Here is a 26,929-nt window from a genome sequence, read left to right on the forward strand (position 1 = left end):
CCAGGATTACAATCCAGATCTCCCAAATCCTCTTCAATGCTAAATATGGCTTTAGAAGTCCAATAGTAGGGCACCCATTTTTTTTTACAAATCCTGGTTGAAAGTGTCCTGGAGCCTGGTGGGACAAGAGAGCCTTGAGCTCCCAGCCACTGCCGCTGTTACTGCAGTAGAAAAAAAAACCCCAGACCCTTTAAATCACTGCCAGAACATCCCACTGCATGTTCTGGGTAGCACTAAAGGCTGCCTAACCCCAGCCCCACGCCTTCTGGAGGCCTGCAGCAGGGTCCCCACCTGCATCTTGCCCAGGATCCTGGATAGACTATCAACCCTGTGGCCTGGTTATATTGCTATTGCCAAACTTAGAGCAAAACCTAGTATCTATATTATTTATGCCATAACCAACAAATTATTTCTTAAACTGTGAGTTTAACCCAATCTTTTCAAACTTCTAGAACAACAGTCAATGTTACAGTTCCTACAGCAAAAGCAGGACTTTGAAGAATACATTCTTAAAAGCTGGACAGCTGCAACAAACCACTTATGTCCAGAGAGTTTCTTTCAGGGGACAGAGGGAATTTTCAAAAGAAAATGACAAAAAAAAAGTGTCTGGATTCTCAGAATTTCCTACTCCCGCAACTTCTTTTTGCTTAATATCCAGTATTATCATAGCTTCAATGGACGAATAAGGACTGCCCTTTACCAACTGCATTTTCAAATCAAGACAAGACAAGACAAGCAGCCTATTTATGGCTGACTATAAAACGACTGTTTTTTACAGAGCCATATCCTTACAAGCAAAATAATTTTACTACTTAAGAAATCACAATAATCATCTTTGCTACCTGGAAAGTCTCAGTGCCATTAGGAGTAAAATTTCAACATACAAATGAGGTAAGGAGATCACGCCTAGTCCTGGACATTTGCAAAATATTGTAAGGGCATGATTCAGCTTCCATTGATTTCAATGGAATCTTTCCATCAAGTCACTGGAGTTTGATCAGGCCCTATGAGCATAATAATATCAAAAACAGTTGTTCAGAAAAGTTCTATTTGTGTCTAGAGCTTCAAAGACATTCTGTAACAGCATGTAAATCCTGAACTGCAACCATGGAACCATGGAACAAAGTATTAATGTTGGTACAATGACCAATAGGTTCAAAAATTTTACCAGCTCAATAAACACCAAAAGAACTTGTTTGAATTAAGCCATACATTTAAAAGTGTTTGTTCCTGCACAAATACAAAAATTCATTCATTTTCCTTATCCATTTTAGCCACAATATTCAATTCCAAATGAGCCTAGTTTTACAGTATATTTAAATATATGATACAGAGTGCAGTCCAAACTGCATGTTAAAACCTCATCTTTTTAAAAAGTCAATTTAAATTTCCATTCTTTAAAGTCAAATGGTAGATTTAGGTTACACTTTAAAGTCAATATAAAATTATAAAAAAATTTCTTTTGGGTGTGTGCATGAACTGGTTACCTGGGAAACATTTGGGAGATTTTACCTGTCCAACCAAGCCAGCAGACTTTTAGCTGCTCCAATAAGATCCACCACAGAGGTCAGGAAGTCATTTGGTAATTTTCGGCTGGTCCTGCCATCATAGTGACCGCTCCTCCTCCTCCCAGTTATAAAGTTCTGCAGATTTTTGGCAGATGCATTTAGCTTGTGAGAGAGGGTTTTTAGATTTTCTGTTTCCAAACCATAGTTCTGCATTGAAAAGAAATAAAATTAAAAGAAAGTTACCTCTACATCTTGGCAAAAAGTACTGAGAAACAATAATAATGCTCTTATGCTTGGAAATTTGGCCATTCCTAGTAATTAAGGTAGGAACATGTCTATTCATGAATCTTTTTTTTCTTTTGTTTCTGGCATATTCTGTTTCTAAAGGTACAAAACAGAAATGAACCTCACCCCTGCCCCAATTCATCTTTTTTAACTATTTTAAAGAAAATATCAGAACTATCATTGAAAAAGTAATTTAAAAAGTTATTCTGCCCTGAAAAGTGACCATGTAACAGTACTGCATTACTACTCCACACATCGGATGATGCCTATATTTACTTGCCTTCAGCTCCTTACTTTACGGTTAGTCCTACTGATTTTCAGTGGGACCACTTCTTTAGAAAGATACTACTCAGCATACAAACTTAACCTGCTATACTCTAAGTCACATTTGTTGACTTGAGTTTTTTACTCCTTCTTACCCTTTTAGCAGTACAGCAGACCTATGGAAGAGTGAGTATACTACAATTCTGACTCATTCAACAGTATTGTTAATTTTAATGCCAAATTCTGTACTGTAGTCCTTTTACTCTGCAACACTTGTGACTTAAAATATGGACCCCTCCCATATGCAGCAAATGCTCACCAAACAGAGCAATATTATCTGATTATAAATATGTGATCATCCATTTTATGGAAGTATTTCTGAAAAATGCATCATGAAATGAAACAATTTTCATATATAATACTCATATTATTAGCTGTACTTATACCTCAGAATCCAGGAATGATTGAGAGGTCTTTTTGTTCAAAGTATTGCACAGGATATGAATTCTTATCAGTTACAATTAACTGGCAGCCCAGCCATGCTGAAGCAGCCCTATGTCTGAGGTGGACGGGGGTAGGGTAAGAGATGCTCCATCCTGACTGGGCCTACAACACAGTGTGGTAGGCCTGTCCATGATGGAGCAGCCTGCCCACTCATAGCTGGTGGCCGCTCCTGCCACGCCCCTCCCATTTAAGTGGTTAACAGACAGTTAAACATAATATTTTATCAGTTAACAGATTAAACAGGATTTTACATCCCTACGTATCACCAGGCTAAATCAACATTGGGTTTTCCAAGTTTCTTACCATTCAATTTTCAAGTTTTCAGCCATTTTGACTTTACAAATTTTACCCATATGGTATATAGCTATAGTAAGGAATGTACCTATGTCTTGCTAAGAGCCCAAGATCATTGAGATAGCAGAGCTAACTCAACGAATCACCACTCTTACTCTACAGCTAATTTGTATGGAACAGTTTCAATAGCTGTATGACAGAGATTGCATAGACCGTGCATTATTTGATCCAGCTACCACATCTGTGTGCCTATGTGCCACAGCCATGCAGCACACACAAGAGTTGCCCAGTGCAACTCAATCACCTACACAACAAAACCAGCATACACAATAACCCCCAAGCACAACCACTTCTTCCACTAGCTTCTTCTTCTAGCTTCTTCTTCCACTCCACTTCTTCCACATAGCTTCTTCCACTATTTGATCTGAGGAAGTGGGTCTGGCCCACGAAAGCTCATCATCTAATAAACCATCTTGTTAGTCTTTAAAGTGCTACATTGTCCTGCATTTTGCTTCAAGAGTTGCCCAGTGCAACTCAATCACCTACACAACAAAACCAGCATACACAATAACCCCCAAGCACAACCTAAATGAAAATCAAACACACACACATCATCACCACAATCAGCACACACAGTAACACCAAAACTCACACGGAAGCCTATGATGTTTGTAGAGTCATTGTGAAGCAGTGGCCACAGCTACAAATATGTTTGAGTGCGCTTATCCTTCAGAACGTCACCAAGTTCAATCACTAGGTTCTATGATCTCTTACCATCCAATTTTTAAGTTCTCACCTGTTTTCGGTTTTTTTTACCCACACTGCACCAATGCAACTGCAGAGGCTTTCAGCAACTATTTAACAGAGCAATGTCACCCAACCATTTCTGCAACTTCCCCCACACCCTGACAAAAATAATGATGAAGAACCAGTTATCGCACAACTTTATTTCTTAGCCTTGTGTGTGAAGTGTACTACAAATTATATTATTTTTGGTGGAATTCTGTGCCGCAGTGCAAGGAAGAATTTATACAGAAGTTAATGCTCTACCTAAGTCCTCTCATGGATTAATAACTCATTAAAAGATGGGAAACAAATTGTAGGAATAAATGGTCAGTTTTCAGAATGGAGAGAGGTAACTAATGGTATCTTGCAGGGGTCTATACTGGGACCAATACTATGCAACCTATTCGTGAATGATCTGGAGAAATAAGGGAAATGGTGAGGTTGTAAAATTTGCAGATGATACTAAACTGCTCAAGGTAATTAAGTACAAAGCATACTGTGAAGAGCTTCAAAAGGATCTCAAAAAGCTAGGTGAGTAGCAACAAAATGGCAAATGAATGTTAATGTTGATAAATGCAAAGTAATGCACATTGGAAAACATATTGAAAAACATAATCCCAGCTATACAGATAGAATGATGGGGACTGAATTAGCTGTTACCACTCAAGAGAGAGATCATGGAGTCACTGTAGATAGTTCTCGGAAAACATCCATCCAATGAGCAGCAACAGTCAAAAATGCAAACAATGTTAGGAATCATTTAAAAAGGGACAGGGAATAAGACAGATAATATCTGCCTCTATATAAATTTGGAATACTATATGCAGATTTGGTTTCCTTAACTCAAAACAGATATCTTGGCACTAGAAAAAGTTCAGAAAAGGGCACAAAAAGGGATTAGGGGTTTGGAATGGATGCCATATGAGGAAAGAAATAATCCTGGGACTTTTCATCTTAGAAAGGAGGAGACTAAGGGGGAACTTGATAGAAATCTATAAAATCATGACCAGTTTGGAGAAAGTAAATAAGGAAAAGTTATGTACTTGTTTCCTTAGCATAAGAACTAGGGGTCACCTACTGACATTCATAGATAGAAAGTTTAAAACAAAAGAAAGTATTTTGCACACAACAAAGTCAACCTGTGGAATTCCTTGCCAGAGGATGTTGTAAAGACCAGGAGTTTAACAGGGTTAAAGAACTAGATAAATTCATGGAGGATATGTCCATCAATGGCTATTAGCCAGGATGGGCAAGAATGTGTCCCCTAGCCTCTGTCAGAAGCAGGGAATAGGCAACAGGGTGATCACTTGATGATTACCTGTTCTTTTCATTCCCTTTGGGGCAGCTGGTATTGGCCACTGTTGGCAAACAGTATACTGGGCTGGATGGACCTTTGGTTTGGCTGTTCTTACATTCCAATTTCCTTCGCCCCACCCCAGAGAAATGGGCTGCATAGCAGTTGGCTGCCATCAGGAGACATTGGACCCAATAGAGTCTAGCTTGCAAACAGAAGACATGACTGGGTAGTGGAAAGGAAGTTGGAGGACTCCCAGTATCAGCAGTTCCTGGCAATCCCTGAAGGAAACAGGCTGTGTGCTGGGAAATCCTTACAAAAACTTGAGACCCAACACCAGAATGTTTCTCCTTCTGGATCCTTTGGCAGAGAAACAGACTGGATTGTCATGGGGCAAAGGGTTACTGACAGGTATCTTGAAATAAATTACTAAAATAGCTGAATCTCGCATGATTTCATAGTGTTATTTTGACAAATAAAACACGCAATATTTTTCAGAATTTTAAATATTGTGTGCAGATTTCTTGATACAGAATCCCTCCAGGAGTATTTTTAACTATCTTGTGAGTGAGAGCAGAGATGGATCGGCTGCGTATAATTTGTGCCTAAGGATAACTTCAGAGGAGAACTTCATTAAAATGAACAGGTCTTAATAAATCATCCAGGTGATAATGGAAGGAAAGGGGAGTTCACATTTGCAGCTGCTGATTAGCAGAGCCGTCTTCTATTTGGTACCTCTGATGGAGAGGTAGAATAGAAAGCAGTCAACTCCACTAGGGCTATCTACGTGGAAGAAACTGCCTCCTGCAACCATTACATGATCATATAAATACTACGGCACCCTTCACCACTGGATGCCTCCTCTATCCTACAACTTTGGCTTGTCACATGGTACCTGATTTTAGAGAAGCAACCTAAGAGACTGTGCATGTCTCCCATCATCCTGGACAAAGCCTCTTTTTACTTGGCATCATTCAGAAACTAAACATTCACTTTTCAGAGCAGAGCTGCACTTTAAGACTATCTGAATAATATAGGGGGATTTAAAATTTAAAGTAAATAAAAATAAATCATTGTCCCTCCCCCCCTCCTCCCCACACACACACACCTCTGACAATTCAGAGGTTTCAAATCAATCTTATACAGGTTGAACTTCTCTAGTCCAGCTCCCTCGATATCTGACCAGTGCCAAACTAGAGAATTTGCCAGACTACAGTAGTTCAGCATTACCAACAGTTCCACTATTTACTGTGCTCTTAGAAGACATTTAGGGGCAAACTGGAGCTTTATAACTGCACAGAAACCTAGAGCCAGGACTGGTAGCTGTAAACAAACTTTATGGGATCCCGGGAAACTTGATCACAGCCATGATAAGTGAACATTCAGCTAACTAAAATCATGCCAGACCATGGACGCTACTGGACCACAGAGGTTTAATCTGTATATTGATCCACCACATATTTTCTAGGCACAGAAGATTTAATACTTTATTCTTAATTGTACAGTTGCTGGTTATTCTTCCTAATCATACACAAGCCCTTGGAAAGAGACATAATTGCTGATTAAACATATGGCAATGCCTTATACTCAGGACAATCGTTTTCTCTGCTATTAAAGATTCTATGCCAATTATATGATAGACCGATTTAGAGTAAAAGTACAAAAACTTTCTAAGCTGGTCGACATTTTGGAAGAAAAAATTAGAGGGCTGGAGGCCCAAGTGTCGACCCTACGCTTGATCAGAGAGGATGAAGACTTCCTCGATAGAAGGCAGCATTTAATCCTTCAAGCACGGCAGGCAGAAGAGCCAGAGAGGGCAGTACGTGACCAAGAAGAGAACTGGCAGCATGTAACTTCTAGAAGGGGAAAAAGGCCAGCACGGGAATCCCCCGATGCTATAGAGGTAAGCAATCGCTTTCAAGCTCTCTCCACAGGCTCTGCAGTGCTGAAAGCTCTGGAAGGGACCTCACAAGGAAGAAACCAGAAGGAAACACCATCTACTGGAAGGCATGGGATGCGTAGTCCTACGGATGGGGGTTCCACGGCCACCACGCCCAAAAGGAAATGACGGGTGGTGGTGGTCGGGGACTCCCTCCTAAGAGGGACTGAGCCATCCCTCTGCTGTCTGGACCTGGAATCTCGAGAGGTGTGCTGCTTACCAGGAGCTCGCATTCAGGATGTCACTGAGAGGCTTACCAAGCTGATCAAACCTTCGGATCGCTACCCCTTCCTGCTTCTCCACGTGGGAACTAATGATACGGCCAAGAACGATCTTGAGCGTGTTACTGCGGATTATGTAGCGCTAGGAAGAAGGATCCAAAAATTTGGAGCGCAAGTGGTATTCTCCTCCATCCTCCCTGTTGAAGGGAAAGGACTGGGCAGGGATCGTCGAATTGAGGACGTAAATGCGTGGTTGCGCAGATGGTGTCGCAGAGAGGGCTTTGGTTTCTTCGACCATGGGACTCTGTTCTGGGCACAAGGATTGTTAGGAAGAGATGGGATCCACCTAACGAAGAGAGGAAGGAGCATCTTCGCGGGCAGGCTTTAAACTAGGGCTTTAAACTAGGTTTGTCGGGGGACAGTGACCAAAACCCTGAGGGAAGTGGGGAAGTCGGATACCAGGAAGAAATGCAAGAAAGGAGGACCCATGTTTCGAATGGAAAGATAGGACGATCAACTGGTTACCTGAAGTGTTTGTACACTAATGCGAGAAGCCTGGGCAACAAACAGGAAGAACTGGAGGCCCTGGCCCAGACCAAGAAATATGATTTAATTGGGATAACAGAGACTTGGTGGGATGACTCGCATGACTGGAGCGCTGTCATGGAAGGGTATAGACTGTTCAGGAACAACAGGCAAGGGAGAAAAGGAGGAGGAGTTGCACTATATGTGAGGGTATGTCTACACTACCCCCCTAGTTCGAACTAGGAGGGTAATGTAGGCATACCGCACTTGCAAATGAAGCCTGGGATTTGAATTTCCCGGGCTTCATTTGCATAAGCGGGGAGCCGCCATTTTTAAAACCCCGCTGGTTCGAACCCCGTGCAGCGCAGCTACACGGGGCTCGAACTAGGTAGTTCGGACTAGGCTAATGATACACGAAGTGTACCGGTAGTTCGGAATAGGAAGCCTAGTCCGAACTACCTAGTTCGAGCCCCGTGTAGCCGCGCTGCACGGGGTTCGAACCAGCGGGGTTTTAAAAATGGCGGCTCCCCGCTCATGCAAATGAAGCCCGGGAAATTCAAATCCCAGGCTTCATTTGCAAGTGCGGTATGCCTACATTACCCTCCTAGTTCGAACTAGGGGGGTAGTGTAGACATACCCTAAGAGAGTACTATGATTGCTCTGAACTCCAGTATAAAGAGGGAGAAAAACCTGTTGAAAGTCTATGAGTTAAGTTTAAAGGAGCAAACAACAGCATTGATGTTTGGTTGATGTTTGCTACAGGCCACCGAATCAGGTGGATGAGGTACATGAGGCTTTCTTCGGACAACTGAGCAAAGCTTCCAGATCGCAGGCCCTGGTTCTCGTGGGGGACTTTAATCACCCTCACATCTGCTGGGAAACCTATACGGCAGTACACAGGCAATCCAGGAAGTTTTTGGAGAATGTTCGGGATAACTTCTTGACACAGGTGCTGAAGGATCCGACCAGGGGCCGTGCACAGCTTGACCTTCTGCTCACAAACAGGGAGGAACTAATAGGGGAAGTGGAGGTGGGTGACAACCTGGGAAGCAGTGATCATGAGATGGTAGATTTCAGGATCCTGACCAAAGGAAGAAGAGAGAGTAGTAAAATACACACCTTGGTCTTCAAAAAAGCAGATTTTGACTCCCTCCGAGATCTGATGGACAGAATCCCCTGGGATGTTAACATGAAGGGGAAAGGAGTCCAGGACAGCTGGCAGTATTTTAAAGAAGCCTTATTGAAGGCACAGAAAGAAACCATCCCGACACGTAGCAAGAGAGGCAAACATGGTAGGAGACCGGACTGGCTTACAGGGGAAATCCTTGGTGAACTTAAGCACAAAAAGGAAGCTTACAAAGAGTGGAAACTTGGACAAATGACCAGGGAGGAGTTTAAAGGTATAGCTCGAGAATGCCGGGGGGTTATCAGGAAGGCGAAAGTGCAAATGGAATTGCGACTGGCTAAGGATGTGAAGGATAACAAGAAAGGTTTCTACAGGCATGTTAACAAGAAGAAGGTGATCAGAGAGGGTGTGCGACCCCTAATGGATGAAGGAGGTAACCTAGTGACAGATGATGTGGGGAAAGCTGAAGTACTCAATGCTTTCTTTGCCTCTGTATTCACGGACAAGGTCGGCTCCTGGACTTCTGCGCCAAGTGATGCAAGATGGGATGAAGATGGACAGCCCGTGGTGGGTAAAGAACAGGTTAGGAACTATTTAGAAAAGCTAAACGTACATAAATCCATGGGTCCAGACTTAGTGCATCCGAGGATACCAAGGGAGTTGGCAAATGTCATTGTGGAGCCTTTGGCTATTATCTTTGAAAAGTCGTGGAGATCGGGAGAAATCCCGGATGACTGGAAAAAGGCAAATATAGTGCCCATCTTCAAAAAAGGGAAGAAGGATGATCCAGGGAATTATTGGCCGGTTAGTCTTACCTCGGTTCCTGGAAAAATCATGGAAGGGATCCTTAAGGAATCCATATTGAGGCACTTGGATGAGAGGAAAGTGATTAGGAATAGTCAGCATGGATTCACAAAGGGCAAGTCGTGCCTGACCAATCTGATTAGCTTCTATGATGAGGTAACTGGCTCGGTGGACATGAGGAAGTCAGTGGATGTTATATACCTTGACTTTAGCAAGGCTTTTGATACAGTCTCCCACAATATTCTTGCCAGCAAGTTAAGGGATTGTGGATTGGATAAATGGACGGTAAGATGGATAGAAAGATGGCTAGAAGGCCGGGCCCAGCGGCTCGATGTCAGCATGGCGGTCGGTTTCTAGCAGAGTGCCCCAAGGTTCGGTTCTAGGACCGTTTTTGTTCAATATCTTTATTAATGATCTGGATGAGGGGATGGATTGCACCCTCAGCAAGTTTGCGGATGACACTAAGCTGGGGGGAGGGGTAGACACGTTTAAGGGCAGAGATAGGGTACAGAATGACTTAGACAAATTGGAGGATTGGGCCACAAGAAATCTGATGAGGTTCAACAAGGACAAGTGTAGAGTCCTGCACTTGGGACGGAAGAATCCCAAGCATAGTTACAAGCTGGGGACCAACCGGTTAAGTAATAGTTCTGCAGAAAAGGACCTGGGGGTTACAGTGGATGAGAAGCTAGATATGAGTCAACAGTGTGCCCTTGTAGCCAAGAAGGCTAATTGCATATTAGGTTGCATTAAGAGGAGCACTGCCAGCAGATCCAGAGATGTCATCATTCCCCTTTATTCGGCTTTGGTGAGGCCGCATCTGGAGTACTGTGTCCAGTTCTAGTCCCCCCACTACAAAAAGGATGTGGACGCATTGGAGAGGGTCCAGCGGAGGGCAACCAAAATGATTAGGGGGCTGGAGCATATGACTTATGAGGAGAGGCTGAGGGACTTGGGTCTGTTTAGTCTGCAGAAGAGAAGAGTGAGGGGGGATTTGATAGCAGCCTTCAACCTCCTGAAGGGAGGTTCCAAAGAGGATGGAGAGAGGCTGTTCTCAGTAGTGACAGATGGCAGAACAAGGAGCAATGGTCTCAAGTTGTGGTGGGAGAGGTCCAGGTTGGATATTAGGAAGAACTATTTCACTAGGAGGGTGGTGAAGCACTGGAATGGGTTGCCTAGGGAAGTAGTGGAGTCTCCATCCCTAGAGGTGTTTAAGTCTCAGCTTGACAAAGCCCTGGCCGGGTTGATTTAGTTGGAATTGGTCCTGCCTAGAGCAGGGGGCTGGACTTGATGACCTTCTGAGGTCTCTTCCAGCTCTATGGTTCTATGATTCTATGACATTAAAATTAACAAGGAAAAAAATCAAAGCATGCTTTATAATGCAGTGAAATAACTGAAAGTAATTAATCACCTCACCAAACCTACTAAATTAAATACACAAATTCTCACTACAATACAATTAAAAAAAAGGGGGGGTATGATGAGCATAATACTAGAAGTATGAGAAAAAAATTCAGCGAATAGTAAGTTTGCTGATAAATGTGTTTTTCCAACACATGACAAATTCAGGTCCAATTCAGCTAACATATTTAATCTTTTTTTTTTTTTTAAGTCAAAACAATTTGTTTTGATGATTTTGAAGTGAAAGATTTCACACGCAAATGTAGTTCTGTTTCAAATTTTATGTAATGTCTTTAAAAAGATGAAACACCTGAAAATGCTCCCAAATTAACAAAAAAATAAAAAATAATTTCTACTTCAATTGTTTTGTTTGACCTGAAAGAAAAGCATTTTAGTTATTTTGTTTCAGCTTAAAAAAAACTGAAAAAAATCAACTTCCATTCAAACTAAGCCATTTTCCCCTGAATTATTTGGTTCAGCCTCCAACCAAAAATTCACTCAGCTCTCTTAAGAGACATAAGGAAAAGGCTGAAGAACTGAACACCCCTCTTTCTTGTCTGATCATCTCGCCCAAGTGTCTATATGAATTCAACATAATCAATGCAGGGGGGAAAAAAACAGTTACACCGGACTAAGACCTGGCATGTGAAATTCTATTCAGATCATACAGGTCTGGGTTTGGCAAAATTAAAGGAAGGGAATCATGCTTATGCTGGTAAGCAGAATTACTGAAACTACAGAAGGACAGCTAACTCCTTAAGTAATGATTAATGTTTAGAAATCATTTAAAATTATATTTCAAAGATACACATTTTACAGTTTGTGTGATGTTGACAAGCAGCTGAATGTGATTATCAACTCACCTTCTAGTCACCTGCATACTAGCTGTACAGCTTTACATTTTCTTACCAATTCTTCAGACATTGCATCTCTAATTTTACAAACGCTTAATTCCTTTTGCTTTAGAGAAATATTTTTTAAAATAGAATTTGCACTTGAAGACTGACCATAAATAACATTACTTTTATTATGCTGCCTTAAGTGCTCAGGGTGAGAGTTCTAAGTGTAATCACAGCAATGCTATAGTTCCATGATCTATCAGATTAAACCTTTTTTATAGAAATCAAGACAAAGTGTCTATAGCCACAATCTTATATTCATGTTTTGTTCACCATCACAAATAATTTCCTTCACATTTCTCTTCCTCTAATATATATATATATATATATATATATATATATATATATATATATAGAGAGAGAGAGAGAGAGAGAGAGAGAGAGAGAGAGAGAGAGAGAGAGAGAGAGAGAGGATTATTATTGCACAAATTTCACTTTTATTTATTCAAAAATGTAATCTCACTTTGTTAATTTCTGCTCATTTTCCAAATTTCTCTTATATATGTTAATACTTCAGCTAAAAACCCAACCGAGGACAGAGATAACTAATTATATTCCAAGGATTTTGACATTGTCTTTTTCACCTCTTCCTCTAGAGTATTACATCTTTAATGCACCCCACTCACATGTTATTTTAGCACATGGAATTTGTAAAGGATCAAGTCAATGCATGGAAACTGACAAACTTTACGAGTAACAACAAAAATATTAAGATGCAACCACAAACAAATCTATTTTGCTCTTGAAATTTGTTTTTAAACCAGCTAGCAGAACTTTAAAAAAAATGCAAATTAAAAAATGTATGTTGTTGTTGTTTGGGGGGGAGGGGAGAAGAGAAGATAAAAGATTATGTGATTTTGGCAGAGTGCCATATGGGCATGCTTACCTGGGTAACTGGATAGCCAGCAGGGACCAGTGCAGCGTAGCAGGCTCCGCCTGGCTGAAACAACCCTATGCTCATGGCACGCCCTACCCAGCCAGTGCAGCCTGCCACAGGATGGGCTCAGCTGAGCTGTTCCAACCCAGCTGGTCCTGCTGCCCTCTGCTGCAGTTAACTAGTTAAACACTTTGTTTAATCAGTTAACAACCCAACTGGGATTTTGCATCCAGAGTATACTTTAGTTCTGTTTATGGCTCTGCCACTGAACTACTAAGTCAATCTGGACAAGTCTCTTCCTCTCCGTTATATGCTTCTACAATGCCTAGTACAATGGCACTAAACCCAAGCTTTAGGCCTTGAGTTCTACTGTAATGCAAATAATTAAACTAATAATATGCATGGTTGCTCAATTCTTCACTTATACATCAAGGCATACAGGCTTAGAATAATATTCTAAATACACTTTTCCTACATCTGAATGATAAGGTAAAAAAGTCCATAAAGATTTATTTTAAAAAATTAGAAAATTAACTATTATGGAAGCTTAGGTCCATAAACTGAAGTTTCACATTATGACTATTTAAAGACTGTCCGTCTTTTTTTTTTGGATGTCTTCCTTCATTGGCACAGGTGAGGGAAGGTAAATAAAGATAAGAACAATAGATTTTATTGCTCTTACAGTGCCATCACCTACTACCATTTTTAAAATAAATCTGTCCAGAGCACAAACTACTGTCTGAAACTGACATATTTTAGAATTTTATATCAGTAGTGGAGCCTATTTCAATCAAGTATCTCCCCAAAATAAAATAGAGTTCTAGAAAGAGTGTGAATAGATCTATTAAGTTTCTGCAATAATATCTGTTTGCATATCTGGGTTCATTAAAACCCCCTTTAAAATACCTTTAAACAGTGGCCAAACAACTTCCTTTCCCTCCGATTCGACTAAATTTAAAAAACAACAACAACAAGTTGCACGTTAAGCTTTCAAAAGCTTGCCCAAGTAGTAATTCCCAAGTCTGATCATAATTTAAATTTGGAAATGCATCACCAGTGTGGTTTACTAAGCAAAACTGTGCATTTATTTTCAAGCAATATAAGAAAAAACATAATTACGTGCCATGGAAAATATCATGCTTCTATAATCCAAAATAAAAACCAACCATTGAAGAATTACCAGAGATTAAACAAGTTCAGAAATCTCTTTTCATAACTGAAGGACACGAATGACTGAACTGCATGGCAACTGGAGTTACCCTAATCAGACCACAGCAGCAATGGCTCTAATGGAGTCTTCTGTTAGAATCAGAAAACAAGAACCTGAGGAAACTAAACTATAACAGAAAGCTGTGTAGCTTAGTAGCAGGTGTTTGATCTAAAGTTTGTGGGGGTCTATTAACAGAGGTTTTAACTAATTGCTTTTCTATATATTCATATGAGAGTCTCTGAGTGATAAACTGCAGCTCTTCTCAAGTTGACAAGAATTAGCACCACTTACCAACAATTATTTCAGGGTGGGGGGGGGGAGAGAGGGGAGCAGCCTACCCATCTGTCTGCAAATGCCTTGTGCTATTTTATACCAAGAGAGGGAAAGCAGAACGAAACCACTTTGGTCTATCTTGAGCACAGCTGCTTAATTAGCAACATAAAACCAAAAAGCCCATTTCATAAACATAAACTTAAGAAAAACTAGTCAAACATTTGCTAATAGGCTAAAGCACTTCACTATCATACCATAAACAATAAACAAACAAAAAAAGCTGCATGTTCCAAACTAGTGTACAAATACAGCGTTATCCCTATTGTGTCTGCTCTATCAGCATCAAAGCTGCTGGGATCCAAACCACTGGCCCAGTAGTGATTTTCTCAGACCTTCAAAATAGATGGGGGGGGGGGGCGTCATAGTTTCTTACAGCGGCACTATTGCCTTGATGTCTTTGAGCACATCTGAAATCAAAACCATTGAAAACAAGGAGGCATGGCCACCTTGCATTATTCTCTCAATCATTGCTTCCCCCCTTTCATCATGGAAAGCTGCTGCAATCCAAGTGGAGCAAGTTTACATATTTACTGAACAGAGTGGCTCTGTTGCTACATAGATTCAATTGTGCTCTCTAGCAAAGACAACTGGTAGTCCCATTCTGTGTCCACTAAGAAACCTGCAGAAATGTTTTGCCCTTATAATAGATATCAAAAAAGGGATACCATCTGCCCAAGAGGCCAAAATCCAGAAATGCCTGAGAAATTATTGGATTTAGGTGAAAAAAATGCACTACCCAAACCACAAAAGATATAACTACTCTACAGAACAAGAGAAGTCAATGTTACTGCAAACATCTCTGCTTAAAACAAAAGAAAAAAGAGGAACAGAACCAGGACAGGAATATACAGAAGAACCCTAATGATAGTGATTTATTGAGCTGCGGTCTCCCACTTGGAGGAAGTGGCAGCAGCAGCAGAAGGGTTGCTTGGTATCTGGTTTTCAGCCAGAACACCCAAGCTGCGTCTAGACTGCCATGATTTTCCGGAAATACTTTTAACGGAAAAGTTTTTCCGTTAAAAGTATTTCCGCAAAAGCGTGTCTAGATTGGTCCTAGAGTTATCGTTATAACGATGCACTTTTGGGCAAAAGCACGTGTACATTGGCGGGACGCTTTTGTGCAAAAGCAGAAGCCCGGAACCATTTTGCAGAGGGCAAAAGGGCACAAGTCCTTTCCGGGGGCGGGGGCTGGAGCTCCTTTGAGACACGTACTTAAAGGGATCTCCCTGGACAGCCGTTTCTTTCCTACTGCGTGCTTTGGGACCTCTTGCAGGGACTGTCAGCCGTAGCAGTTTTGGTGGTTGCCCTCTGCCTTTTTGGTTACCACTGCCTTTTGCCTTTTAGTGCCTTTGACTGTTTTTTTTTCATCTCCCTTGGTTTTTCTGCCATGGAGCCAGGGGCGGCCATGTACCTGCTCAGGCCCCTGCCGGCCATTTTGGAAGGCCTGCAGCTGATGCTCCAGGCTGCTGCCCTCCTGTTCCAGGACCTGGAGGCGCAGATCACTTTGGACTCCCTCACCACGGAGGCCATGGCATCCCTGTGGCATCCCCACCCCAGTGTGGAGAGGCCACTGTGGAGACTGGACACCAGTACGGACTGGTGGGACCGGCTGGTCCTGGGGCAATGGGACGACCAGCAATGGCTCCAGAACTTTTGCATGTGAAAGCGGATGTTCCTGGAGCTGTGTGCCTGGCTCGCCCCTGCGCTCCAGAGAGCCACCACCCGGCTGCAGGCACCCGTCCCTGTCGACAAGAGGGTCGCCATCGCATTATGGAAGCTGGCCACCCCGGACAGCTACAGATCAGTGGCACACCAGTTCGGGGTGGGCAGATCCACTGTTGGTGTCATTGTGATGGTGGTAAGTCCCAGGGGGAGTGGGGAGGGTGCTGCATCCATGCACAGGGGCAGCCAAGACTCCAGGCTGGGTCACCCAGGAGTTTGGGCCATCCCTCCCTTGCACAGACCCGCTGGGGCGGGGGGCCGTGGGGGCCCTGGTGTGTGTGTGTGTGTGTGTGTGTGTGTGTGTGTGTGTGTGTGTGTGAGTGAGAGAGAGAGAGAGAGAGAGAGAGAGAGAGAGCACAGAGGGCATCACGGGGGGGGCCTAAGGGAGCACACACTCACCCTGCCTTATGTGATGTGTTCCCCTGTGTTTCTCTGCACCCTTCTGCAGGTTGTCCACACCATCAATGACGTCCTGCTCCCAAGAGTCATCCGCCTGCGTGATGTGGATGCTACGGTGGCCGGCTTCGCTGCCCTCGGGTTCCCCATCTGCAGGGGAGCCCTGGATGCAACCCACATCCCCGCCCCGGCCCCGGAGCATCAAGCGGCCCATTTTATGAAGAGGAAGGGGTACTGCTCGATTGTACTCTAGGCCCTCGTGGACCACCGTGGCCGCTTCTTAGATGTTTATGAGGGCTGGTCCGGCAGGGCACACGACTCCTGCATCCTCCGGAACTCTGGACTGTATCGCAGGTTGGAGGCGGGCACCTACTTCCCCCGGCGGGAGTTGACTGTTGGGGATGTGCCTATGCCCATCTATGTCGTCGGAGACGCGGCCTACCCCCTGCTGCCCTGGCTAATGCGGCCCTACACAGGGCGGCCAGACCAGAACTGGGCCCGATTCAACGACCGTCTCAACCGGGCCCGCAATCAAGTGGAGTGCGCCTTCAGCTGATTGAAAGCCCGCTTCCCGTGTTTGCTCACCCGTCTCAAGATGGGTGAGTGGAATGCCACGGAGGTAGTGGCTGCGTGCTGCATGCTCCACAATGTTGTGGAGTGGAGTGGAGAGGCCTTCCTCCCCGCATGGATGGCAGCCGAGGGCCAGGCCTATGAACAGCCCCACACAGCTGCCATCCGCCAGGTGCACCAGGATGAGGTGTGCATCCGGGAGGCCCTGACAGACAACACAGTTTTGTTTTGAACAGAAAAAACTTGTATTTTTTTATTTACAAGGGGGAGAGGTGGACAAGATCTTGAACTGGGAGGCGGAGGAGCTACTCCTGGGAGGGGTGGCCCCTGTGAGCGTGGAACTGCACATGGGGGGCAGGCCGCATCAGGGCAGGCTGCACGGGGAAGTGGGCAGGAGGGGCAGGAGCAGGAGGGGCAGGGACAGGAGCAGGAGCAGGAGCAGGAGGGGCCATTGCAGGAGGGGGCAAGGGCAGTGCTAGGGGAGGGATGGCGGGGGCATGGGGCAAGCCCATGCCATAATGAATGGCATGGCCAATGTAGGCGGTGTGGGTGGCGATCGAATCTGCCATGCGAACGCACTGGGCCTGGAAGGCACCCCAGGCCTCCTGGCACCACTGCAGGTCTGTCTCCACGCGCTGAGTGATGGCTGCCTCGACGCGCTCAACGGCCTGCACGTGGTGCCGAAGGAGCTGGTCCTGGTGGCAGAGCCGCTGCCTCGATGGTTGGGCGGCTGGGGGTGCTGCTGCTGCTGCCGCTGCTGCTGCAAGACTAGAGGGTCCCCGGCTTGTGCTTGGTCCTGCTGCAGGGAAGAGAAGAAAGGATGGGTCAGTCAGGCAGCCCGGCCACTGTCCCCACACCTCATGCCCTCCACATGAGCCCAGGTGACACCACAGTAGTGTGGCTTGGGCCCACTTGGTTACCCCCTCCTCCCGTGTTGTATGTTTCCATACAGGACTGTCCCTGGAGTAGGGTCCTCCTCCATGTATTGTAACCACCAGTCTGTGTCCTGGCCCCATGGAGGGTGGGAGGGCGCTTGTGTTGTGTTCACCTGTGGAACTCCCTGCGGTGGAGGCTGTGAAGCTTTGGGCTAATCAATTGTTTTTGACAGGGAGCAAGATGAATCCCCACACAGTGCCTGGGAGCACATCTGGCAGACGTGGTCTGGGCTCTCAGATCCCCATCACATGGGATGTCTCCTGGAAGGAACCAGGGGTGACTGGGGAGTGTCCCATCCTTGCAGCAAAACTCAGGTGGCCCTAGGGCCAGCCCAAGCGCTTATCCCGTCCCTCTCCTGCTAGCCCTCACACACGTAGCCCAGGGACATGCGTGGCCGCAGTGGGGACTTCCCTCGGGAGGCCAGCCAAGGCACCGGGAGCAGGCGAGGGGCTCAGTGGGGGCCACGCTCATGGGCTGTGACGTTGCGGTTTTCCCAGGAGCAGCTGGCTGTGCCTCACAGCCAGGCATGGGACAGTGTGCTGGTCTGTGTGCTGCACCCTTGCGGAGGCGCGGGCTCTGGCCTGAGTTTCTGGGGCCCTGGCTGGTTCCAGCCGGTATCCACCCTTCCCCCCGGTCCTGCCAGATGTGTGAGAGCAGCACGGTCCCAGGCATGCCCAGCAGCTGCCTGCCGCGGCCACATCCCACTCGGTCACCAGGCTGCACGTGCTGCTTACTGCCTAATGATACACAGCGTGCAGCTCACGTGGCCTGAGTGACGTGCTCTCCCCCTCCCCACTCCGGGCGCCTGGTTCCCCCCGCCCTTGTGAGTGCAAAGTGTAACACTCACCGGTGGATCCGTCCCCAGCCTCTGAGGATGCACAGGAGACTTTGGGGCTGCCAGAGGGAGCCTGCAGGGTGGCAGTGCTGGCCTAATCCTCTGACGCACTGCTGATGTCTCCTTCCCCCACCTCGGTGGTTCTGGTGATGGGGTGGGGGCACATGCTGCTGTACACGGGGATGTCCGGTGCCTGTCGTGCTGACTGGCCCAGGATGGTGTGGAGCCATTGGTAATGGGGGCAGGTGTCGGCTCCTGCCCGGACGTAGCCCAGGCACAGCTCCTTTACTTTAGCCCAGACTTGCTCCAGGGTCCGGGCTTGATGGCCCTGCTGGGCGAGCGCCTGGGCCATGCGGGAAAAAATGTCCGTGTTCCGGTGCCAGGAGCGGGTCTCGTGCAGGGCCTCTTCCTCCTGCCAGAAGTCCAGGAGGGCTTCCAGCTCCCCCGGGGACCAGGATGGGGCCCTTCTTTTTCTGGCCCTTGGGCCTCCTGTGTGGGGGGTGCGGGTGGCTGATCCCCACCTGGAGCTGTCATCGTGCTTGGGGGGTGTCTGCTGGATGGCAGGGGCCACGCGGCAGGCCTCTGGCCAGAGGTCAGAGAAGGGCTCCTGCCTCGTAACCTCAGCAGCCTGAGTCTACTTTAAGGGGGCTCGGGTTACCAGGCAGTCTGAGAGCTGACTGTGGCTATGGAGCCTCTGAGCGTCCACTAGGGCTTTTTTCCATTTAGCCTGCTTTTGCGCAAAACTTCTTAGCTGCCTGTCTACACTGGCCCTTTTGCACAAAAACATTTCTGCAAGAGGGCTTTTTCCCGAACGGGAGCGTCAAAGCATTTGCACAAGAAGCGCTGATTTCGGACAGTAGAACGTCAGCGCTCTTGCTCAAATTCAAGCGGCCAGTGTAGACAGCTGGCAAGTTTTTGCGCAAAATCTTGCCAGTCTAGGTGCACCCCCAGAGAACTGCTGATCAAGCAACTGGTCAGGTGTTCCGCAGGACTAAGGCAAGTTCCCTGACTGGCCAGGATCATGCAGCACCAGGAACTGGCTGGTACATCTGGCTCCTTGGCACAGCAGCAGACACGAGGGCGAGGGCTCTGCGTGCTGCCTCTGTCACAAGTGCCAGCTTTGCAGCTTCATTGGTGGGAACCACGGCTAAGAAGAACTGTGGGGACAGTGTCTGTGGGCAGCCCCTGACCCCTCCGCTTAAAAACTGGACATGCCATCCTCTTCTGGCAGCCACCCGAGATGAGCGCCACCTACTGGAGCCCACACCCACCCTCCCACACAAAACCCCTAGGCCCAACCCTGAGCTCTCTCCCACCACAGAGCCCACATCCCCTTCCATACCCAAAACTTCCTACTCCAGCCTGGTGAAAACGAGAGAGTGAGCAACAGAGGGAGGCGGGATGGAGTGAGCATGGAGTGGGGCCTCAGGGAAGGGGCAGGGCAAGAGTGGGTCTATGGGTAAGGGTGGGGCAGGGCAAGAGTGTTCAGTTTTGTGCAATTAGAAAGCTGGCAGCTCTAAGCAGCAGCTGCTGCCAAATGAACAACAGACAAAGAATATTTTTTCCCTCTGACACGTATTTGTCATTGCACCTAAAACATTTTTAAAGATAAGGATAATTGAGGATCTTTTGAAAAAGTGTTTTTAATTTAAATCACCAAGACAGCCTTTTGAAAATATAAATGCTGAAGTCTCCAGGATAACTGCTCTACACCCTAATTAATAATTGCATATTTAGGAATGTAACTCATTGATTATGCCTGACATTTCTCAACGATGAAGTTACACATTTTCTTTCCTCTGAATTATTTTATCCATTCTTTGAATGAGGTAATTTCTTGTGAAAAACATTCTGGCTGTGTCTACATTGGCATCCCTTTCCAGAAAAGGGATGCTAATGAGACACTTCGGAATTGCAAATTCGCAGGGGATTTAAATATCCCCCGCGGCATTTGCATTTACATGGCTGCCGCTTTTTTCCGGCTCGGGGTTTTTGCCGGAGAAAAGTGCCAGTCTAGACGCGATTCTCCGGAAAATAAGCCCTTTTCTGGAGGATCCCTTATTCCTATTTTCAAGGAAGGGCTTATTTTCCGGAAAATCGCGTCTAGACTGGCGCTTTTCTCCGGCAAAAACCGCGAGCCGGAAAAAAGCGGCAGTCATGTAAATGCAAATGCCACAGGGGATATTTAAATCCCCCGCGGATATGCAATTCCGAAGTGTCTCATTAGCATCCCTTTTCTGGAAAGGGATGCCAATGTAGACACAGCCTCTGTGTAATCGTATAATTAAAGACTCCATTATGATCAAATGTATACCGGGCTGCATTAAGGAGTCACGGGCAACCTTAATACTGGCATTCCAGTCTGTCTCCCTGCCTCCTACTTTTCAGCCTCCCTGTCTGGGGGCTAGAATGGGATAACTGAAATCACAGAAAAGACAGTTTGCCTACTCTCAGTTCCTGTGTCACAGAGAACCCAGACAGCCAGGAGAAGAAACTGCAGGGAAAGTTCTGGTCAGGCCCTGGAAACCTAGGCTGGAGAATGTTTGGTTCCTTGATGAATATTAGCATGCTTAATACAGACAAATTTTTTTGAAGAATTTAGCTGCCAAACTGAAAGCGTCTCTACTGAGCATGTGTAAACAGATTTTCAAAGACTTAAACCTTTGGCCAAAGTTACATCAGTTTTTACAAGGACCATGCCGTGACACTAGGGCAACCAGCTAGGCAAATTTTAAGTCTGCTGCAAAGCAAGGCGATGTTTAATGAAATGATTGCACAATTTGTGTGGGTGTGTTTTAACCTAGGCAAACAATATTCTTCTCACGTTTTGTTCTCAGAAATGGCCAAACTATTTTAGCTGAATCAAAAAACAAAAACAAAAGAAAGCCTGAGGCAAACAGCCAGAACTGAAAATTTCAGCCCAAATGGTTAGATATTGGGAAAGTTAAAAACATAAACAACTGAAAAAGGGCTCTTAAAATGCGAAGTGTTGGGCATCCTTAACCACAGTCATTGATACCAGCTCCCTCTACAATAGTGTTTCTCAAAGTGAACTGCGAAACCACTTAGACAAGCATGCTAACTATATGTGCCAGTGTGTTTACTTATAGGTGCCATGGCCATGGAGGCTTGTGGCTCCCATTGACTCCAGTTCACTGTTTGCAGCCAAGAGGAGCTGTGGAAAGTGACGTGGGCCAGGCCACCACTTCTGTGACTCCCCATGGCTGCAAACAGTGAACTGGAGCCATTGGAAGCCATGATGCTCCATGGCCATGGCACCTATAAGCACTGCTCTGCATATGGAATTCTCAGCCCCTTCAACCTCTCCCAGGGTCTTTAAATGCCAACACAAAACCCTGGCAAGCAGGTCTATCTACTGTATTTAAATTATGCTGTTTTATAAGTGCTCTCCTCGCACTTTATTTTCATTACTACAAAACAATAAGATGACAAGCTTTGTTTCAGTCATTCTTTATTCCAGCTGACGGCTTTTATTACTGAGCGTTACAAGGCAGTTGAGGTAAAATCTTTTATTGGACCAAGTTCTGATGAGAAAAGAAACAAACTTTGAAGCTTCATGGAACTCTTCTTCAGATAATCAGAATGTCACAGAGTGAGACAGCTAAATACAAGTTGGAACAGTTTGTTAAGCATAATGGGTAAACACATGTTGCAAGACACCTAAAATGAAGCGGGCAATTAACACCTCTACAGATGCAAAACAAAGAAGGGTTAGGTTACAAATTATTGTAATGAATCATAAAGCCAGACTTGGGAAACTGTGTCTCTTAAAAAAAGGAATAAGGGATCTTTCAGAAAAGGCTTTATTTTTAGTGTCGAGCAGAAGTTATACATTTAAAGTGTCCTGGCTCATATTTTGAAAGTGATGTACAGATTTCCTCTGAGGACAAGTGCTAAGAGGTCAGATATGGAGTGATAATTTTTTGAAAAGTATTTGATCATGACTAACAGTGTTTTTGTCCTCTATCTTTTTTCCCTTTGAGTTCACTTGAGAGCATGATTTTTGGTTCGCCCTACATAACCATAAGTTGGAGTATTTCTTGCATTGACTGAGGCAAATCACATGTTTTAATAGGCACATGCAGGACCTGTGAATCCTGAAAGATGTGCTGTAGAGCTGTGGCTCCCAACCACCAGTCTGTAGACCAGTACTAGTCCCCGAACCTCTGGCTGCTGGGCCACAGCAGCTGCCAGAGCTGAACGGTGGCTTAGCTCCAGCAGCCACGATGGCTTATTTTGCTGGATGGCAGCACTGGGGCTGAGGTGGTGACAGAAGGGCTGTGTCTAGACTGCATCCCTTTTCTGTAAAAGGGATGCAAATTAGACCCATCGCAATTGCAAACGAAGCGGGGATTTAAATCCCCCCCGCTTCATTTGCATAAGCATGGCTGCTGCTTTTTTCCGGCTCGGAGCTTTGCCGGAAAAAAGTGCCAGTCTAGGCGGGGATCTTTCGGAAAATAAAGCCTTTTCCGAAAGATCCCTTATTCCTTTTTTTAAGAGGAATAAGGGATCTTTCGGAAAAGGCTTTATTTTCCAAAAGATCCCCGTCTAGACTGGCGCTTTTTTCCGGCAAACCTCCGAGCCGGAAAAAAGCGGCAGCCATGTTTATGCAAATGAAGCGGGGGGGATTGAAATCCCCGCTTCATTTGCAATTGCGATGGGTCTAATTTGCATTCCTTTTACGGAAAAGGGATGCAGTCTAGACACAGCCAAGGAGAAAGAGCAGAAGACACCTTTCTCTCTCATCCCGCCTCCCCTAGATAAAATGTCGGCCCAGCTGAGGCTCCACGCTTGCCCCCTACCCATAGGGGCATGAGACATGCTTGGGAAGGGAGAAGCGTGAAGGAGGAGGGAATGCATGCACCACCAATGGCCACTCCCCCTGCCACACTCCTTAGAGGAGGCAGCCTCACTCTGGGAAGTGCAAGGTTGGGGACAAAGGGTAAAGGGTTGAGGTGAGGGAATGGTGGGATCATAGGACAAGAGGGTGTTGGCATCAGCTGTAGGGGTCAGATGTTAAAGGGTCAAAGGGCATGGGGCTCAGGGACGGGGTCAAAGGGTGTTAGGCACTAGGAAGCAAGGGTCTGGGTTGGGGGTAGGTAACATTTTATTTACGTTTGCATATTCATTATTTGCATCATGAATATACAAATGTGCAAATAAAATGTTACAGGTCTGCCAAAAGTTTGTAAATGGGTTTGCCAATCTGGGCATGTCTAGACTACGTTTTACGTTCAAAAGACGATATGCAAATTCAGTGGGAATATCTTTTTCGGATCACTTTTTTCGATTTTTTTTTTTCAAAAACGCAAGCAATCTAGATGCGATTCTTTCAAAAAAAGATTGATGTTTACAGGTTCTTTCCAAATAAATTTTTTTTTCCAAAAGAACTGTGTCTAGACTGCTTGCTTTTTTGAAAAAAACTCTTTAGAAAAAGCGATTGGAAGAAGATATGCAAATTCCCACCGAATCTGCATATCTTCTCTCGAAAGTAAAACGTAGTCTGGACTTGCCCTCTGCAGTATAAAAAAGGTTGGGGACCATTGTTGTAGAGGACATGGATGGATTATTATAGCAGTGGAGATTGTCTGCGGGGCGAGTTTTGCAACTCCTTTTGGTAGAGACAAATGTTGGTCAGTAGGGAACTCACTTCTGACAGTGACATTGCTGAGTTTGGTGGGGTTGTTTGAAGGCCAAAAGATAAGGTTTGGGAAAGACACCTTTCAGAATGTTGAACATAGATTATAATTGTTTGATGATACTCCACATGATATTTGTTATGCTTATCAGACTGTCGCAACTTGTAGTTTAGCTGTGATACCTCTGGATAACTTTTCCAGATCCAAAGAACTCTATGAAGCGCCAAAGCTGGTCTCTTCCACCAACAGAAATTAGACCAATAAAAGATAATATCTTGCCCATCTTTTGTCCCTTCTCCCCTCAGACCAACATAGCTACATCAACATTTCTCTTATTACTAATATTTACAGTGAGATTTTGCTGCTGAAAAGCAAACTACGTTCAAGGGATTGCAATAGTTATCAATACTATCATTCTAAAGTAAGTGCTAAAGTGAGGGAAAGCAATTCTGAACAACTGCTTGGCATTTAAGAGTCTCACATAAGTGATGCTCTTGGTCCCAGTGATCCCCTCTGCTTTTCAGATAACAATTTCTTATCGCAGTACTATCTACTGGGGCATCAGAAAGGCTGATGATGTTGAAGATTATCACTAATAATATATGTATACAATTATTTCATTAGTCCAATTCAGAGTCCATAAAAAGCACTAATTTTCCCTATTTTTCTTTATGTTTTCTCAAATAGATCACTTGGGTCCTAGTTAGCCAATTGCTCTCATTCCTCTATAATTTAGTATGTCAGAATGCACAGTACAGTAGTAAATATCACACCCAGTTCTCAAACTGATATTTTAAAAGAAGCATTGAAACCACCAGCGTTGCCATAAATGTAATAGCAGTTTAAAATTTGTTATTCCATAATGGACGTCTTTAAGCACCAATTCCTTTGACTGGATGTTCAGCTTTTAAAAACCACCTCAGTTCTCAGAAGCAACCTACATCAAAAGCAGCTATCATAAGTAAATAAATAAAATTCAGATCCACAATACATACTGTAAACCCCTTAACTTTTACATGGAAGGTGGAAGAGGCAGGTTTGTGCACAGACCTATTTCTCCACAAAAAAGAAAAGCAGATAATATCACAGTGCTATCCTCCTCCCTCTTACATAGGTCTGAGGCATGCGTGTGGGGAAGGAATGGAGATTGGGCAAACCAGGGGAAAACTGAACAAACCAAAAGCAAAAGGGAAACATCATCCCAACCAGGTCTATTCAAAAGGTTAGAACTGTGTTGTCTTCCTCTACCCTCACCGCACCTTCCAACCTCCTCTCAAGAGTTCTGGTGCCAGGATTTCCTAGTAACACAGCTCCAATGGCACCAACACACAAAAACCCCTGCTTGAACACAGCCACTCTACCCCAAGGAGAAGAAGGCCCCAGAAAAATGTGTACTAGCAATATCTCTGCAAATGAATCCTCTCCTCACTGAGGTTCTCAATTCTTAAGGCCCCCACTCACGGTTTCTCTGTCCAGCTACAACAATAAAAACTTTCAAAGTGACCTGTGTGGGCAGTTATGCGCTGTGACAGAGTCTGGCCAGGGAGCTGCTGCAGAGAGGGGAAAAGGCAGCCCGAAAGGGTAAAAAACGCTGTAAGGAGAAGCAGAGAGCTGCAGGCCAATTAGATGCAGCTGGAGGGAACTGGCTCAGGCTGATTGGTGCCAGCTGACTTCTCTGCTGGCTGACTGAGGGCCTTTAAAAGCTTGATCAGTTACAAGCTGGGGAGAGAAGATGGAAGGGAGGAGGTGGAGAAAGACAAGGAGAATGAGAACAAACCCACAACAGCGTTAAGTGGAGGCAGCTAGGGAGGGAGTCTAAGGAGGTATGGCTGGGCTCCCTACCACAGAGACCTGCTGTGAACCCCAAACTCTGGGGTTAGGAATGAGAGACCAGCCCAGTGGTGGCCGGAGTAAGAGGGGGCCCTTGCCACAGCACTTTTGATGCTACTTAGTCCTTGACAAGAAGGAAGCTCAGCCAAAGATAGGAAAGGAACAGCCACATGAATGCAATGGTCACTCACAAAGGTCAATGATAAAGGGATAAAAAACTTTTTACTCCTGTGAACAAGATGATATTGTCAATAAATCTTAGCTTCAGAACATATGAACTTTCATTCCTAAATTGGATCTTTTTCTCTATACCACAGGGGTGATTAAGTTTAATGTTCACCATTACTGACCGATATAATTTTGGTACCAAGTACAAAAGCAGTTTCTCCTCTCTTGGGCTGTGTCTAGACTGGCCATTTTTTCCCGGAAAATCAGCCGCTTTTCTGGAAAAACTTGCCAGCTGCCTACACTGGCCGCTTGAATTTCCGCAAGAGCACTGACTTCCTACTGTAAGAAATCAGTGCTTTTTGCGGAAATACTATGCTGCTCCCATTCGGGCAAACGTCCCTTTTGCTCAAAACTTTTGCGCAAAAGGGCCAGCATAGACAGCTGAGATTTGTTTTGCGCAAAAAAGCCCTGATCGCGAAAATGGAGATCGGGGCTTTTTTGCGCAAAAGCGCATCTAGATTGGCCATAGATGCTTTTCCACA

The 26,929-nt window shown here is 45.1% G+C and overlaps 1 protein-coding gene across 4 annotated transcripts in view; it reads right to left on the reverse strand.

Moving 5' to 3' along the window:
• CNKSR2 (connector enhancer of kinase suppressor of Ras 2) overlaps positions 1–26,929 on the reverse strand; it is a 372,258-nt gene that overhangs the window by 286,108 nt on the left and 59,221 nt on the right. For all 4 annotated transcript variants that reach the window (XM_075913326.2, XM_075913323.2, XM_075913322.2 and 1 more), the window contains exon 3: positions 1,513–1,715. In XM_075913326.2, coding sequence (XP_075769441.1) covers positions 1,513–1,715 — 203 coding nt within the window. The remainder of the gene's footprint in view (positions 1–1,512; positions 1,716–26,929) is intronic.

Source organism: Pelodiscus sinensis, chromosome 1 (assembly GCF_052426305.1).
Source record: "Pelodiscus sinensis isolate ZL-2025 chromosome 1, ASM5242630v1, whole genome shotgun sequence".
Taxonomy (NCBI): Eukaryota; Metazoa; Chordata; order Testudines; family Trionychidae; genus Pelodiscus; species Pelodiscus sinensis.